This window comes from Oreochromis niloticus, linkage group LG11 (genome assembly GCF_001858045.2).
Source record: "Oreochromis niloticus isolate F11D_XX linkage group LG11, O_niloticus_UMD_NMBU, whole genome shotgun sequence".
Classification (NCBI taxonomy): domain Eukaryota; kingdom Metazoa; phylum Chordata; class Actinopteri; order Cichliformes; family Cichlidae; genus Oreochromis; species Oreochromis niloticus.
In genome coordinates this window covers 13,594,783-13,611,079 of record NC_031976.2, presented here as the reverse complement: position 1 = coordinate 13,611,079, position 16,297 = coordinate 13,594,783, and the positions used below count along the sequence as shown (strand labels likewise).

General features: G+C 42.1%; 1 protein-coding gene across 27 annotated transcripts in view; it reads left to right on the top strand.

The window, feature by feature from the left end:
- Positions 1-16,297, top strand: part of plecb (plectin b) — a 118,067-nt gene that overhangs the window by 100,676 nt on the left and 1,094 nt on the right. For 26 of the 27 annotated variants that reach the window (XM_025911246.1, XM_025911247.1, XM_025911245.1 and 23 more), the window contains 6 exons: positions 17-373; positions 477-560; positions 657-761; positions 915-1,013; positions 2,645-5,998; positions 9,085-16,177. In XM_025911246.1, the coding sequence (XP_025767031.1) occupies positions 17-373; positions 477-560; positions 657-761; positions 915-1,013; positions 2,645-5,998; positions 9,085-15,270 (10,185 nt within the window). In that variant the 3' untranslated portion in view covers positions 15,271-16,177. The remainder of the gene's footprint in view (positions 1-16; positions 374-476; positions 561-656; positions 762-914; positions 1,014-2,644; positions 5,999-9,084; positions 16,178-16,297) is intronic. The other variant, XM_025911261.1, reaches the window with a different exon arrangement.

Genomic DNA, 16,297 nt, shown 5'->3' with positions numbered 1-16,297 from the left:
TGTACAAAACTTGCAGAAAATGCGCACTGAAGCTGAGGGTGAACAGCCAGTGTTTGATTCCCTGGAAGAAGAACTGAAAAAAGCCTCTGCCGTGAGCGACAAGATGGTTCGTGTGCACAGCGAGCGCGACGTTGAGCTCGACCACTTCCGCCAGCAGCTGTCCAGCCTCCAGGATCGTTGGAAGGCCGTGTTCACCCAGATCGACCTTCGCCAGAGAGAGCTGGAGCAGCTCGGCCGCCAGCTCGGTTACTATCGTGAGAGCTATGATTGGCTAATCCGCTGGATTGCCGATGCTAAGCAAAGGCAGGAGAAGATTCAGGCTGTGCCCATCACCGACAGCAAAACGCTGAAGGAGCAACTTGCCCAGGAGAAAGTATGTTCAACAATCTAATATTAGCACCATTATTTGCTTTATTTTCATGTGAAACTGCTGAGATGAACTTTTATTTGAACCCTTTTCTTTCCTTTCAACACAGAAACTGCTGGAGGAGATCGAACAGAACAAAGACAAAGTTGATGAGTGTCAAAAATACGCTAAAGCATACATTGATACTATCAAGGTGAGCCTGAAATAACACTATTCTGCATATTTTTTGATAAATAATGCAGTTTAGAGCATTTACTGAAATAACCTGTAATGTTTTTTATGCTAATAGGACTATGAACTCCAACTGGTTGCCTACAAAGCTCAGGTGGAACCTCTTGTCTCGCCCCTCAAGAAAACCAAACTGGATTCAGCTTCTGACAACATTATTCAGGAGGTGAGTTTATGAGTACTGGAAAGCATTACTGAAAAAAGGTAATATTTTTTTTTTAATTGAAGGTTAACTCTACCACTAACCATTGACCCTGTGAAAAAAATATTCCTGAAGCTGTTGCATTTCTAAGTGTTATTTTTTTCTCTCCTGTATCAGTATGTAACACTGAGGACCCGGTACAGCGAACTGATGACTCTGACTAGTCAGTACATCAAGTTCATCACAGACACACAGCGCCGCCTGGACGACGAGGAGGTGCGTGACAACTGGCCGAGGGTCCCAAACAAACTAAATTCTATCTAACATTAACCTAACAAACCAATCAAACTGACAGCTAACCAACACAGACGAGAAACCGCCAGTCACTGAACCACATGCATGCAAGCACGCACTTTTCTTTGTGTGTTTTATGCACACACAAACCCATATATACATTATATTTAATGTACAGGTGACAAATAGATTCTTTACACTGGTTATGCGTGAAACATTGGCCTGCTGTAGCTGATTTTTTTTTTTCCAGTAAAATACACACGTAAGGCTAATATCTAATAGGGATTAGTTAAAATGGTATTAAAGGTATTAAAAATACCAGAAAACAAACAGTGCATAAAGCTCGAGTTTGCTTCACCCACGTGAATGCAGTATGAAAGTAGATTTGTTAAGTTGGAGGCACTGTTGAGTGTTAGGTTCTCCATTTCCATCCATTCTGTGTGTTGTGTCATTTATAGATTTAGAACGAGGGGTTCTTTCTTTCACTCTTTTCAAGCTTCCTTTTTCTTCCTTCACATTAATTCCCGAGGTCAAACCCAAAGTTCTGATGTAAGGTTCAACCTGGCTATCATGGTCTTCAGCTCTCTTTCTTTTTCCACAGTAACACAACTTTAAAGTGTTACATTATTTTCTAACCCTGATGTTTTGTTTCCTTCTTTGCCTCTCTTAACTGCTTGCCAGTGCTTTGCCATGATGAATGCTTAACCTGTGCATTAAAGAGGTAAATTATTCAGTGTTTTCGGGGTACCTACCGACCCTATTACTTTCATCATCCTTTGTCTCTGTCAAACTCCATCGGTCATTTATTTTCACTCCATTCTTTATATAAACACTACAGCCATTCATACTGTCTCAAAGTCACTAATATTCTTACTAACAGCTCATCCTGTAAATTTGCAGCTTTTCCTGAAATTAACACAACCATAAGTGGGCTTCCTAATATACACTGGGTTGACTTGAGCCTCTTATCATTGACTTCGCCTTTGCTTTTTCCATTTTGTCACAAATAGTGATTTAAAGAACCCCCAGTGCATGGGATGAGATTTAAAAAAAGAGTGGTGATTTCTAACATTAAACTATTTCAACAAACATCACTTAAGTTTTCTCACAAACTTTCAAATGCAGGAAACATGAGCATGAGAAGCTCGCCATAAATTCTATCCATGAGTGTGGGGAATACATTTATAGTGCTAATTTAAACACTTTGATTGATCAAATTTTATGGCACATTTTGACATAGTTCAGTTACAGCTACAGTTGCATGCCATGTTTTTCTTGCTGTGTTGTGAAGTGATATTTTGTTCCCATACATTAATAGATCCACTGCCATCTGAATCATTTTACTTGCATTGTGAATTTAACATGAGTTTGATGAATGTGCATCTAATTTGCAACTAGTGAATGATCTTTTACTAAGCTAATTTTAACATTAACATTGCCTGGGTAATACAGTACATTTAGATGCTTGTTGCAGTGTGTGTTTTGGCTGTGATTACCACAGTAATTACAATTTTAATTCACACTGCTTCGAGCAGGTCAAATGTGATGTATTACCTTTAACCTGTCATGCTTGATTATAATCCTTTCTTTACCATTTGCTTCCACTAATGCAGAAAGCTGCAGAGAAACTCAAAGCAGAAGAGCGGAAAAAAATGGCCGAGATGCAGGCAGAGTTAGACAAACAGAAGCAGTTAGCTGAAGCTCACGCGAAGGCTATTGCCAAAGCTGAGAAAGAGGCTCGAGAGCTGAAGCTCAAAATGCAGGAAGAAGTAAGCAAGAGAGAAATTGCTGCTGTAGATGCAGAGAAGCAAAAGACCAACATCCAGCTGGAGCTGCAAGAGCTCAAAAATCTCTCAGAGCAGCAAATCAAGGACAAAAGTCAACAGGTAGATGAAGCACTTCACAGCCGGACTAAGATCGAAGAGGAAATCCACCTCATCAGGATCCAACTCGAGACAACAGAAAAACAAAAGTATACCGCCGAATCTGAGCTCAAGCAGCTTCGCGATAGAGCGGCTGAAGCAGAAAAACTCAGAAAGCTTGCCCAAGATGAGGCTGAGAAGCTCCGTAAACAAGTAAGTGAAGAGACGCAGAAAAAGCGCCAGGCTGAGGAGGAACTCAAGCGCAAATCTGAGGCAGAGAAGGAAGCCGCTAAACAAAAGCAAAAAGCTCTGGAGGACCTTGAAAAACTCAGGATGCAGGCCGAGGAGGCTGAAAGACAAGTGAAGCAAGCAGAGATCGAAAAGGAAAAACAAATCAAGGTCGCTCATGAGGCTGCACAGAAAAGTGCTGCAGCTGAACTCCAGAGCAAGCACATGTCATTCGCGGAAAAGACCTCAAAGTTGGAGGAATCACTCAAGCAGGAGCATGGTGCTGTCCTTCAGCTGCAACAGGAAGCAGAACGCCTCAAGAAACAACAGGAAGATGCAGAAAATTCCAGAGAAGCGGCTGAAAAAGAGCTCGAGAAATGGAGGCAGAAGGCTAATGAGGCTCTTCGCCTGAGGTTGCAGGCCGAAGACGAAGCTCACAAAAAGACCCTCGCTCAAGAGGAAGCTGAGAAACAAAAGGAGGAGGCAGAGCGTGAGGCTAAAAAGAGAGCCAAAGCTGAGGAGTCGGCCCTGAAGCAGAAAGAAATGGCTGAAGAAGAACTCGAGAGGCAGAGGAAGATAGCTGAGAGCACAGCCCAGCAGAAACTCACTGCCGAGCAGGAGCTCATTCGACTCAGGGCGGACTTTGACAACGCAGAACAGCAGAGATCCCTCCTTGAAGATGAACTTTACCGCCTGAAGAATGAAGTCGCTGCAGCTCAGCAACAAAGGAAGCAGCTAGAAGATGAACTGGCCAAAGTTAGGAGTGAAATGGATATCCTCATTCAGCTGAAGACTAAGGCAGAAAAGGAGACCATGTCTAATACAGAGAAGAGCAAGCAACTACTTGAGGCAGAAGCTGCCAAGATGAAGGACCTTGCTGAGGAGGCAAGCAGGCTTAGAGCCATTTCAGAGGAGGCTAAGCATCAGAGGCAGATTGCTGAGGAAGAGGCAGCTCGTCAGAGGGCAGAAGCTGAGAGAATTCTCAAAGAGAAGCTGGCTGCGATCAGTGAGGCCACTCGCTTAAAAACAGAGGCCGAAATTGCCCTGAAAGAGAAGGAGGCAGAAAACGAGAGACTCCGGAGGCAAGCTGAGGATGAGGCTTACCAGAGGAAAGCTCTTGAAGACCAGGCCAACCAGCACAAGCAAGAGATTGAGGAAAAGATTGTGCAACTCAAAAAATCCTCTGAGGCAGAAATGGAAAGACAGAAAGCCATAGTGGATGACACACTCAAACAGAGGCGAGTTGTCGAAGAAGAAATCCGGATTCTTAAACTCAACTTTGAAAAGGCCTCATCTGGAAAACTGGATCTGGAGCTGGAACTGAACAAGCTGAAAAACATTGCAGATGAAACCCAACAAAGCAAGATCAGAGCCGAAGAGGAAGCAGAGAAACTGAGGAAGCTTGCCCTTGAGGAGGAGAAGAGGAGGAGGGAAGCAGAGGAAAAGGTGAAGAAGATTGCTGCTGCAGAGGAAGAGGCTGCCAGGCAGCGTAAGGCAGCCCTAGAAGAGCTTGAACGGCTGAGGAAGAAAGCAGAAGAAGCCAGAAAGCAGAAAGATGAGGCTGACAAAGAAGCTGAAAAACAGATTGTTGTGGCCCAACAGGCAGCCCAGAAATGCAGTGCAGCAGAGCAACAGGTTCAAAGCGTCCTTGCCCAACAGATAGAAGACAGCATCACGCAGAAGAAGCTCAAGGAAGAGTATGAGAAAGCCAAGAAGCTGGCCAAAGAGGCCGAAGCTGCTAAGGAGAAAGCAGAAAGAGAGGCAGCTCTCCTTCGTCAGCAAGCAGAGGAGGCAGAACGGCAGAAAACAGCAGCTGAGGAAGAAGCCGCAAACCAAGCCAAGGCTCAGGAAGACGCCGAGCGACTGAGGAAGGAAGCTGAATTTGAAGCTGCCAAACGAGCCCAAGCTGAGGCTGCAGCGCTCATGCAGAAGCAGCAAGCTGACACTGAAATGGCAAAGCACAAAAAGCTGGCCGAGCAAACGTTAAAACAGAAGTTCCAAGTGGAGCAAGAGCTCACAAAGGTTAAGCTGAAGCTTGATGAAACTGATAAGCAAAAATCTGTCCTAGATGAAGAACTCCAGCGCCTCAAAGACGAGGTCGACGATGCCGTCAAACAAAGGGGTCAGGTGGAGGAGGAGCTGTTCAAAGTCAAGGTCCAGATGGAGGAACTGCTCAAACTGAAAAATAAAATCGAGGAGGAAAATCAGCGTCTGATTAAGAAGGACAAAGACAGCACACAAAAACTGCTTGCTGAAGAGGCTGAGAACATGAGAAAGCTTGCAGAGGACGCTGCTAGGCTTAGTGTGGAAGCGCAAGAGGCTGCACGCTTGAGACAGATTGCAGAAGATGACCTTAATCAGCAACGAGCACTTGCAGAAAAGATGCTCAAAGAGAAAATGCAGGCAATTCAAGAAGCATCTCGACTCAAGGCTGAAGCAGAAATGCTCCAGAAGCAGAAGGACTTGGCTCAGGAGCAGGCTCAGAAGCTGCTGGAGGATAAACAGTTAATGCAGCAGCGCCTGGAGGAGGAAACCGAGGAATATCACAAGTCACTGGAAGTAGAGCGAAAAAGGCAATTGGAGATCATGGCTGAAGCTGAAAGACTCAGACTTCAGGTTTCTCAGCTCAGTGAAGCCCAGGCCAGAGCCGAAGAAGAGGCTAAAAAATTCAAGAAACAAGCCGATAAAGTTGCTACCCGTCTTCACGAGACTGAAATTGCTACCCAAGAAAAATTGACTGTAGTGGAAAGACTGGAATTTGAGAGACTAAATACCAGCAAAGAGGCTGATGATTTACGCAAAGCTATCGCAGACCTAGAGAACGAGAAGGCTAGACTGAAAAAGGAGGCTGAAGAACTTCAAAATAAGTCTAAAGAGGTATTGTGTCAAAAATGGCATAACAGAGCAGCTTATGTCATTGTTAACTCTATCAAAAAGCTAACTCACTTCATTCTTAAAGTTTCCTCTGTTCCTTCCTCTGATTACACTAATCATATCATTTTTTACTGAATATGATTTAATTTCTTTTACAGTGCACTGTGCTCATGCAGAAAACATCCTGAATGTCCAGCCGTATCATGCAATGTTGACATGCTTCAGTTTTTCTTTCAGTTTCAAAACTTATTTATCCCTTAGCTTGTGACAAAATTAAAAACAAACATTATTAGAAATACAGTTTGAAAACCAGATGAACTGTTCAGCAGTTTGAGCAACAGAGGGAATTAGAGAAGATCTACCCTAACTCGAGGGGTAGTATAGCCTTCATTGTGAATACTGTGTTGCCATTATCCAAAGGGTGCATCTGCCCTGGTCTCTACCATTAAAAAAACTATAGATCTGTCTTAATATATCACAGAAATTACTGGAGCCCTGCATGTCCAGTAGGGATGTCATTATAACACCCCCCACCCCCAAAAAACCCCTCACAACAATAATGATATTGCAATATCTATGGAAATTCCCTATAGTTAGCAAGATTGGTTGCTTTGTCATTATTACCACCAAAAGCCCAGTATCCTAATAATTGTATTTATCTATTTAAAAAGCTACCATAATAACTTGGTAACAAACTAATTGATTGCTTAATAATCCACATTAAGTTTGTCAAACATATTTCTCATATCCAGTGTTACTTTTTTAACAGCAGTCACCAAGAACAAACCGATCTGTTGTTTTGGAATTATATTTTTTTCAGGTAAATGTTATGAGTTTACATTGTTTACTCCAGTTAGTAGGAGTATTTTTTGTAATATTTTTAAAGCCCTCACCTATGGTCATGAAATCTGGGTAATGACCAAAGGAGTAAGGTTGCGAATACAAGGGAGCAGAATGAGTTTTCTTCGTAGGGCGACTGCGCTGAGGAGGAGGATCTCTGGAAATACTCTGCTTAGCCTGCTGCTACTGTGACCCAACTTAGAAGCACTGTGTCAGTTTTATGACTGGCAGTGGAATATCTAATACCGACTTTGATAAGTACAAGTAGCATCACAAGGCTTTGAGAAAAATAAAAGAGCATTGCCAGCATTTGGGTAGATTCTAGAGGTCAGTTGTTATACACAGATTTCAATGTTATATGTAATAATGCAATTCTGTGCTTCACTTGTATGGAATTATATTTATATTATAACAAATGCGTGAGCAAAAAAATAATCAGACCAAATAATTTCATTTCACAAGCGCAATTAAATTCAACAACCTGTCAAGTAGAACTCAGTCGCGTGCATAAAGAAGCCGTCTTGCATGCGAGAGCTTTGCACAAATCAGAAAGTCACATTGTGCAACAAGTCAAGTAATGTAACAAAAATAATGCTGTGTGAGTCCAGGTTTACACTTATTTTTCTCCCTGGAAACAGCATGCCAATTCAAAGAGAGGCAGCTACAGGAGATTCAACAACCCTAACCCTATCAACACAATTTAAAAACTGGTATATAAGGCGAAGTCCACACTTTCAACACAAGTTGAAATGGAGACACAGTGTGGCTGTATCTTGTTGCTATTAGTTGCTTAAATTGGTCATGTGTTTTGGACATGCCAGTGCATCCGTCGACCACAGAGGGTTAATTATCAACAGTTACTGTTTGCAGTGCAGTAGTGGAAACACCAACAACTGTCACTGAATTACTTTAATGTTGAAGAAATATTTTAAACCAGAGTGTTCTAAGGCAAGTCCTGAACCCTCTGCACTGCTGTCTGTAAAACTGTAGAAGCACGTGCAAATCAGACACTCTTACACGCACGATGGTATCTTTTGTGCGCGCAGCTACTAAGTTCTACGTCTGTGGGTTGCTGAATTTAGATGCGAGGAATTTACCTGCAATGATGCTCGCGCATTTGTTATGACATAAATAACCAGATTTATCCTTAGAATGGCTATCTCAACCTGCAAGACTCCAAACTGTCAAAAACAAATTCTAACAGAAGAATTCAACATTTTTTCGAAAACATGTTGAATCTCCTGTAGCTACCTCTCTTTGCTCTGAATTGGCATGCTGTTTCCAAGGGAAAAAAAAGTGTAAACCTGCACATATTAGTACAGTAGCAGTATATGTGGCTATAGCCAAAAGCTATAGTTTCGAACTTTGGGGTGCTAATTGTCATCCCAGCTGCTTCAGACTTGGCTGCGAACTACCTTAGCGCAAGGTCAATACAGCCAACAAAACCACATCATTTACAAAAAGCACATATGAAATCCCGAGGCCACCAAACCAGAAATGGATACTAACATGATTTTATTCAAGTTCTTTTTTGAAACTTGAATCAAACTCTCAAAGGCTGTTGCTCAGGTAAATGTATTACTTTTTAATTCCCCCCAACAGGTTCAGCCTCTATGGCCCCCTAGACACCCATGCAGATTTTCTACTAAAAATCTTTCCATTAAAAACAATTAGTATGATATCAATAATAATTAAATAGGATTAACATTTTTTATTTCAGTTTTAGTGTTCTTTAAATGAGATGAATGAGATAAAAAAATTAGATCACAGCTAACACATTGTTTCTGTAAAAACAAAAACTTCTCTTAGGGACCCCAAACTTTTGAACAACATTAGAGTTCTAGTGGATACACATGACCAGGGGTAACAAGTTACATCAAAATGTGTATCAGACAATAGATTCAGGTTAAGCTATGCTAATATGAAGTAACAACTTAAACAAATACACAACATTGTTATTTTAGTAGTGCCAACAGTTTTTACATAATCTTATTAAAATGGTAACTAAAAATATATAGAAGAAGACAACTGGCTAAAAAATGATAACATAATCATGAAAAAACAGGAACGCACACATGTTCACATTATAATTTCATTTAGTATTTTGCGTCATTAGCATAAGCAGAGTGCATTGTGTAAATTTGTTGCAATTATTAAACAGAAAAAAATAAAAATAAAAAACATGGATTTCGGTGCCACAGCTATAAACATATTGTAACTTCTCTTTTTATGTTTTTTTTCTCCATCAGATGGCTGATGCACAGCAGAAAAAAATCGAGCATGAGAAGACAGTCCTCCAGCAGACATTCATGACAGAAAAGGAGATGCTCTTAAAGAAAGAGAAGCTCATTGAAGATGAGAAAAAGAGGCTCGAGAGCCAGTTTGAAGAGGAAGTGAAAAAGGCCAAGGCGCTCAAAGATGAACAGGAACGCCAGAAACAGCAGATGGAGCAGGAGAAAAAGACACTCCAGGCTACCATGGATGCAGCCCTTAGTAAACAGAAAGAGGCTGAGGAAGAAATGCTTAGAAAGCAAAAAGAAATGCAAGAACTTGAGAGGCAGAGACTGGAGCAGGAAAGGATTCTGGCAGAAGAGAACCAGAAATTGCGTGAGAAGCTACAGCAGCTTGAGGATGCTCAAAAAGATCAGCACACTAGAGAAACTGATAAGGTCCTTCACAAAGACATTATCCATCTAACAACGATTGAGACAACAAAGACAGTTTACAATGGTCAGAATGTTGGTGATGTGGTAGATGGTATAGACAAAAAGCCAGATCTGTTGGCTTTTGATGGCATCCGTGACAAAGTACCTGCAAGCAGGCTTCATGAGCTTGGTGTCTTACCAAAGAAGGAGTTTGATAAACTCAAAAATGGTGAAACCACTGTTCAAGAGTTAGGCAAGACTGACAGTCTAAGAAACATTCTCAAAGGAAAGAATGCCATTGGTGGTGTTTTGACACCCTCCAATCAAAAAATGTCAATCTATCAAGCATCAAAAGAGAAGAAAATTACTCCCGGCACAGCCATGATCCTTCTTGAAGCACAAGCGGCCACAGGTTACATGTTAGATCCAATTAAGAACCAGAAACTTTCTGTTAATGCAGCTGTCAAGGAAGGACTGATTGGCCCAGAACTGCACAACAAAATGCTTTTAGCTGAGAGGGCTGTTGTTGGCTACAAGGATCCATACACTGGTGGAAAGATCTCCGTCTTTGAAGCCATGAAAAAGGGGCTAATAGAACACGATCATGCAATCAGAGTCCTTGAGGCTCAGCTTGCTACTGGTGGCATCATTGATCCAATCAACAGTCACCGTGTGCCCACTGAAACAGCCTATAAACAAGGACACTATGATGCAGAAATGAATAAGATCATGGAGAACCCATCAGATGACACAAAGGGATATTTTGACCCCAGCACTCAGGAACCTTTGACATATTCTGAGTTAATGGCAAGATGCACTACTGACCCTGAGACCAGTCTGTTACTCCTGCCAATCACAGACAAAGCTGCGCAGTGCTCCAGTATATATACAGAGGAAGAGACCAAAGATGTATTCGGCAAAACAACTGTGTCTGTGCCATTTGGTAGATTCCAGGGAAAGACTGTCACGATCTGGGAGATAATCAATTCAGAATACTTTACAGAAGACCAGAAGAAGGACCTTCTCCGTCAGTACAAAACAGGCAAAATCACAATTGAAAAGATCATTAAGATTGTTATCACTGTTGCTGAAGAAAAAGAGAAGAAAAATGAAATTACCTTTGACGGTCTGAGAGCACCCGTCCCTGCTACTGACCTCCTGGAATCCAAAATCATTGATAAAGATCTGTACAACAAATTGCATAATGGCAACATGACCGTCAGTGAGGTGTCTCAAATGGAGCCTGTCCACAAAGCACTGAAGGGTACAAACGGTATTGCAGGTGTAGTCATTGACTCATCTAAGGAGACAATGTCCTTCTATCAAGCCATGAAGAAGGACATGATGAGGCCCGGGCCTGCCTTGAACTTGCTTGAAGCCCAAGCAGGAACAGGCTACTTGGTCGACCCAGTTCACAATCAGAAGTATACCGTTGATGAAGCTGTCAAAGCAGGTGTTGTTGGTCCTGAGCTGCATGAAAAGCTTCTGTCTGCAGAAAGAGCTGTTACAGGCTACAGAGATCCATACACTGGAAAAACTGTATCTCTGTTCCAAGCAATGAAAAAAGATCTCATACCTAAAGAACAAGGACTCCGCTTACTCGATGCCCAAATGACAACTGGTGGCATCATAGATCCAGTAAAGAGCCATCGCATTCCTCATGATGTGGCTTGCAAGAGAAGCTATTTTGATGATGAAATGAAGCAGGCTCTGAGTAATCCAACTGATGAAACTAAATGCTTCTTTGACCCCAACACAAAAGAAAATCTCACATACTCTCAGCTCTTTGACAGATGTGTCACTGACAAGAAAACTGGTCTGCGGGTCCTGCCTCTTTCTGATGAAGCAATCAATGCTAAGGAACAACCAGCATACACCGAAGCCCAGACCAAAGAGGCTATGACTCAGGCTACTGTAGAAGTTAACTCTGGACCATTTAAGGGCAGGAAAATGACCCTGTGGGAAATTATCAACTCTGAATACCTCACTGAGGAAGAGAGACTTGACCTGCTCAGACAGTTTAGGTCAGGAAAAATTACAATTGAAAAGATAATTAAGATTATCATCACAATTGTAGATGAGAAAGAAGCCAAGAAACAAGAACAGTCCAGCTTCAAGGGACTCAGAGCTCCTGTCCCAGCAGACTCCCTGTATGAGTCTAAAATCATTGACAAACCAACCTTTGACCTGCTTCAACAAGGCAAAACTACACCCAAGAAAGTCAGTGAAAATCCCAATGTCAGTAAATACCTCCAGGGCTCTAGTAGCATTGCTGGACTCTACCTGGAACCAACAAAAGAGAAACTCAGCATTTATCAAGCCATGAAGAAAAAGCTTCTCCGCCATAACACTGGCCTTTCACTTCTTGAGGCTCAGGCTGCAAGTGGGTTCATTGTAGATCCTGTAAGAAACCAATGCCTGTCAGTAGATGAAGCAGTAAAGTCAGGAGTTGTTGGTCCAGAGTTACATGAAAAACTCCTCTCTGCAGAAAAAGCTGTCACTGGTTACAAAGATCCATTCACAGGCAACAAAATCTCCCTCTTTGAAGCAATGCAGAAAGATCTCATCTTAAAAGAACATGCAATGCCCCTATTGGAGGCCCAGATTGTGAGTGGAGGAATTATTGACCCTGTAAAAAGCCATCGTGTCCCCACTGATGTTGCATATCAGAAGAACATTTTGAGCAGAGATATTGCCAAGACCCTCTCTGAACCATGTGATGAAAACAAAGTTTTCTCTGACCCAGAAACTGATGAGAATATAACCTACAGACAACTTAAAGACAAATGCCAAAAAGATAAAGACACAGGCCTGTACATGCTCTCACTCTCCAAGCCGCAGTCTCCAACTGTTGTAGAGAAGACATACCTCTACACAGAGGAGCAAACACAGAGTGAGCTGTCCAGTACCCAGCTTGACATTCCTATTGAGGGGCTTGCTGATAAACCCATGAATCTCTGGGATGTCGTGAACTCAAATTTGCTTCCAGAGCAAGAGAGGCAGAAGCTCCTAGATGAATATCGCTCTGGTAAAATCACTAAAGAGCGGATGATCATCATCATTATTGAGATCATGGAGCAAAGAGAGATCATCAGAAATGATAGTCCACTGTCATATATGACTATAAGGAGAAGGATAACTATTGAGGAGCTCTACAATGCTCGCATCATTGATTTGGAAACATACAACCTTCTTAAACAGGGCAAGAGAGACATCCGTAACATAATGGAGTTGACAAGTGTAAAGCAGTATCTTTATGGAACAGGCTGTGTCGCAGGCATCACAACAGACTCGAGCTCCAAGCTAAGCATATACCAAGCAATGAAGAGAGGTTTTATTAAACCAGAAATAGGCCTCACCCTCCTAGAAGCCCAAGCTGCTACAGGATTCATTGTTGATCCACTGAAGAACGAAACGCTCACTGTTGATGAAGCTGTCCGTAAGGGTGTCGTTGGCCCTGAGATCCATGATAAACTTCTTTCAGCTGAAAGAGCTGTCACAGGATACAAAGATCCCTACAGTGGAAAAATCATATCACTTTTCCAGGCCATGAAAAAGGATCTCGTTCCAGAGGATTATGCTCTCAAAATGTTGGAGGCACAAACTGCCACTGGTGGTATTATTGATCCTGAATTCCAGTTCCACCTGCCAACAGATGTCGCTATGCAAAGGGGCTATATCAACAAGGAAACCAATGAGAAACTGAATGATGATGTGAAAGGATTCGTTGATCCTGTCACTGATGAGAAACTGTCATATGCACAGCTACTCAAACGATGCAAGTTGGATGGTGGATTGCGCCTGCTTTCATTGGGAGACCAGCGGCTGACATTCAAGGGTCTGAGAAAACAAATCACAATTGAGGAGTTGATTCGCTCACAAATCATTGACCAGCAGACTGTCAGTGACCTGAATGAAGGTCTTGTTTCAGTAGAGGAGATTAGCAATAGGCTATCAAGGTACCTGCAGGGTACAGGCTGTATTGCTGGTGTATTTTTGGAGTCCACAAAGGAACGCCTGTCAATTTACCAGGCTATGAAGAAGAACATGATTAGGCCAGGCACTGCATTTGAACTCCTTGAGTCCCAGGCAGCCACAGGATATGTTATCGATCCAATCAAAAACCTCAAACTGACTGTCAATGAAGCAGTAAAGATGGGAATAGTAGGCCCAGAATTCAAAGACAAGCTTCTCTCTGCTGAGCGTGCAGTAACAGGATATAGAGATCCTTATACAGGCAAGACAATCTCTTTGTTCCAGGCCATGAAGAAAGGGCTTATCCTAAAAGATCATGGTATCCGTCTACTCGAAGCTCAGATTGCCACTGGCGGAATAATTGACCCGGAGGAAAGTCACCGTCTGCCAGTTGAGGTGGCTTACAATCGTGGCTTCTTCGATGAGGAAATGAATGAGATACTGACAGATCCGTCTGATGATACCAAAGGCTTTTTTGATCCCAACACTGAGGAAAACCTAACCTACCTCCAGCTGATGGAGAGGTGTATCACTGATCCTGACACTGGCCTGGTGCTCCTGCTACTCAAAGAGAAGAAGCGGGAAAGAAAGACCTCTTCCAAATCCTCAGTACGTAAACGCAGAGTTGTCATTGTAGATCCAGAGACTGGCAAAGAAATGACTGTGTATGAGGCCTACCGCAAGGGGCTCATTGACCACCAAACCTACCTGGAGCTTGCTGAGCAGGAGTGTGAATGGGAAGAAATCACAATGACGACTTCTGATGGCACTGTAAAATCCGTCATTATTGACAGGAAGTCAGGAAGACAGTATGATGTTGATGACGCTATTGCACGTGGCTTTATTGACCAGAATGCTCTTGAAACATACCGAGCTGGAAACCTGTCCATCACAGAGTTTGCTGACATGCTTTCTGGAAACATGGGAGGCTTCCGTTCAAGATCATCCTCATTTGGTTCTACCACTGGTTCCACTTACTCCTCTCCAATGAGCCCCCTACCATCAATTAAACCACCTGCAGTCATATGGAATGACCCAACAGAGGAGACTGGCCCTGTAGCAGGAATATTAGACATAGACACATTGGAAAAAGTGTCTGTCACTGAGGCAATCCACAGAAATCTGGTAGACAACATCACTGGTCAAAGACTGTTGGAGGCCCAGGCATGTACAGGTGGAATAATTGACCCCACAAGTGGAGAGAAATACTCAATTGCCGAGGCCACAGAAAAAGGTCTTGTGGACAAAATCATGGTTGATCGTCTCAACCTGGCTCAAAAAGCATTCAATGGATTTGAAGACCCCAGAACTAAAGTGAAGATGTCTGCCTCCCAGGCCTTGAAAAAGGGCTGGTTGTATTATGAGGCTGGTCAGCGTTTCCTTGAGGTCCAATATCTAACTGGTGGACTCATTGAGCCTGATGTTGAGGGCAGGGTGTCAATAGATGAATCCATTAGGAAGGGTACGATCGATGCTCGCACTGCCCAGAAACTGAGGGATGTCAGTGCCTATTCTAAATATCTGACCTGCCCAAAAACCAAACTGAAAATCTCCTTCAAAGATGCCATGGACAGAAGCATGGTTGAGGAAGGCTCTGGCTTAAGGCTTCTGGAAGCCTCTTCACAGTCTAGCAAAGGCCTCTACAGTCCCTACAATGCTAGTGGCTCTGGATCGGCTTACGGCTCCCGGACTGGCTCAAGAACCGGATCCCGATCAGGCTCCAGGAGAGGCAGTTTTGACGCTGGCTCTGGCTTCAGCATGAACTTCTCATCTTCCTCCTTTACATCATCTTCTAGCTACAGCCGCAGATTCTAGATTTTACATATTGACTAAAAACCAGCAGTACTAATGCACTTTACAGTTGCATTTCTAACAGGAAATAAATAGTTAAAGTAACAGAAAATATAATTTATTTGTTCTTCCCTGCATGTGGTCAAAACAAGAATTGAATTGTCTAGGTTATTACTTTTTCATATAACATCAGTCTAAACATGCGCTCTAGATGTAGAGACATAACCAGGCATTGCAAAATATATAAAATATTCATATCCTCTAGTACAGATGACAAAGTGAGTTTATATTTTTCAAAGCAAAGCATGCCTTTTCTGCTGTTTGAGTTTATAGTTTTTATATTACACAGTTCAAAAGATGTATACTTTATACTTTCTGAAACTAATATATACTTCCTGTATATCAAACAGAAATATTTCTTGAATATTTCATGTTTCCTTAGAAATTTTGTTTATTTTTTATCTTTTTCAACAGTACTGGTAAAGAGATACCAAATGTTAACATAATTCTAATGTTTTTAACTAAAATATTTGGATGCATTTAAAATTCCTGAATGTTTGTAAAGAGTATGCACAGAGTATGTGTTAATTTTTTAATGTTACAAATTGTCTGGGCTACTGCATTATGCACCCAGTAAATTGCAGCACAGAATACATCTGCGACACTACACAAAGAGACACTATAGGAATGCAACAAGTTCCACAATTAAATCCATGTACACTGTTCTGAAATCAGTTTCAGATCTGTCATTACTTTGCTTTTACACCCATTTATATTCAGTATGTGTTTTCATCTTTTGAGTTAACTGCACCATTGTTTTACACACTGCTCATAACCATCATCACTCAAGTGCTCCCACTAAATCCCAAGATGATGTCAGACTCGATCCCGATCCCCCCCCCACAGACCTGCTCCTGTTATTTTGATTCTTGTAAGTTGAATTTATTATTTCTATTTGTTTTTCTTTCGTTGCCCATTTTCTTGTCTTTGTTTTGATCACAACTAATAACCAGACCCAAACACTGCCTTTGGTGTCATTTCACTTGTCGAC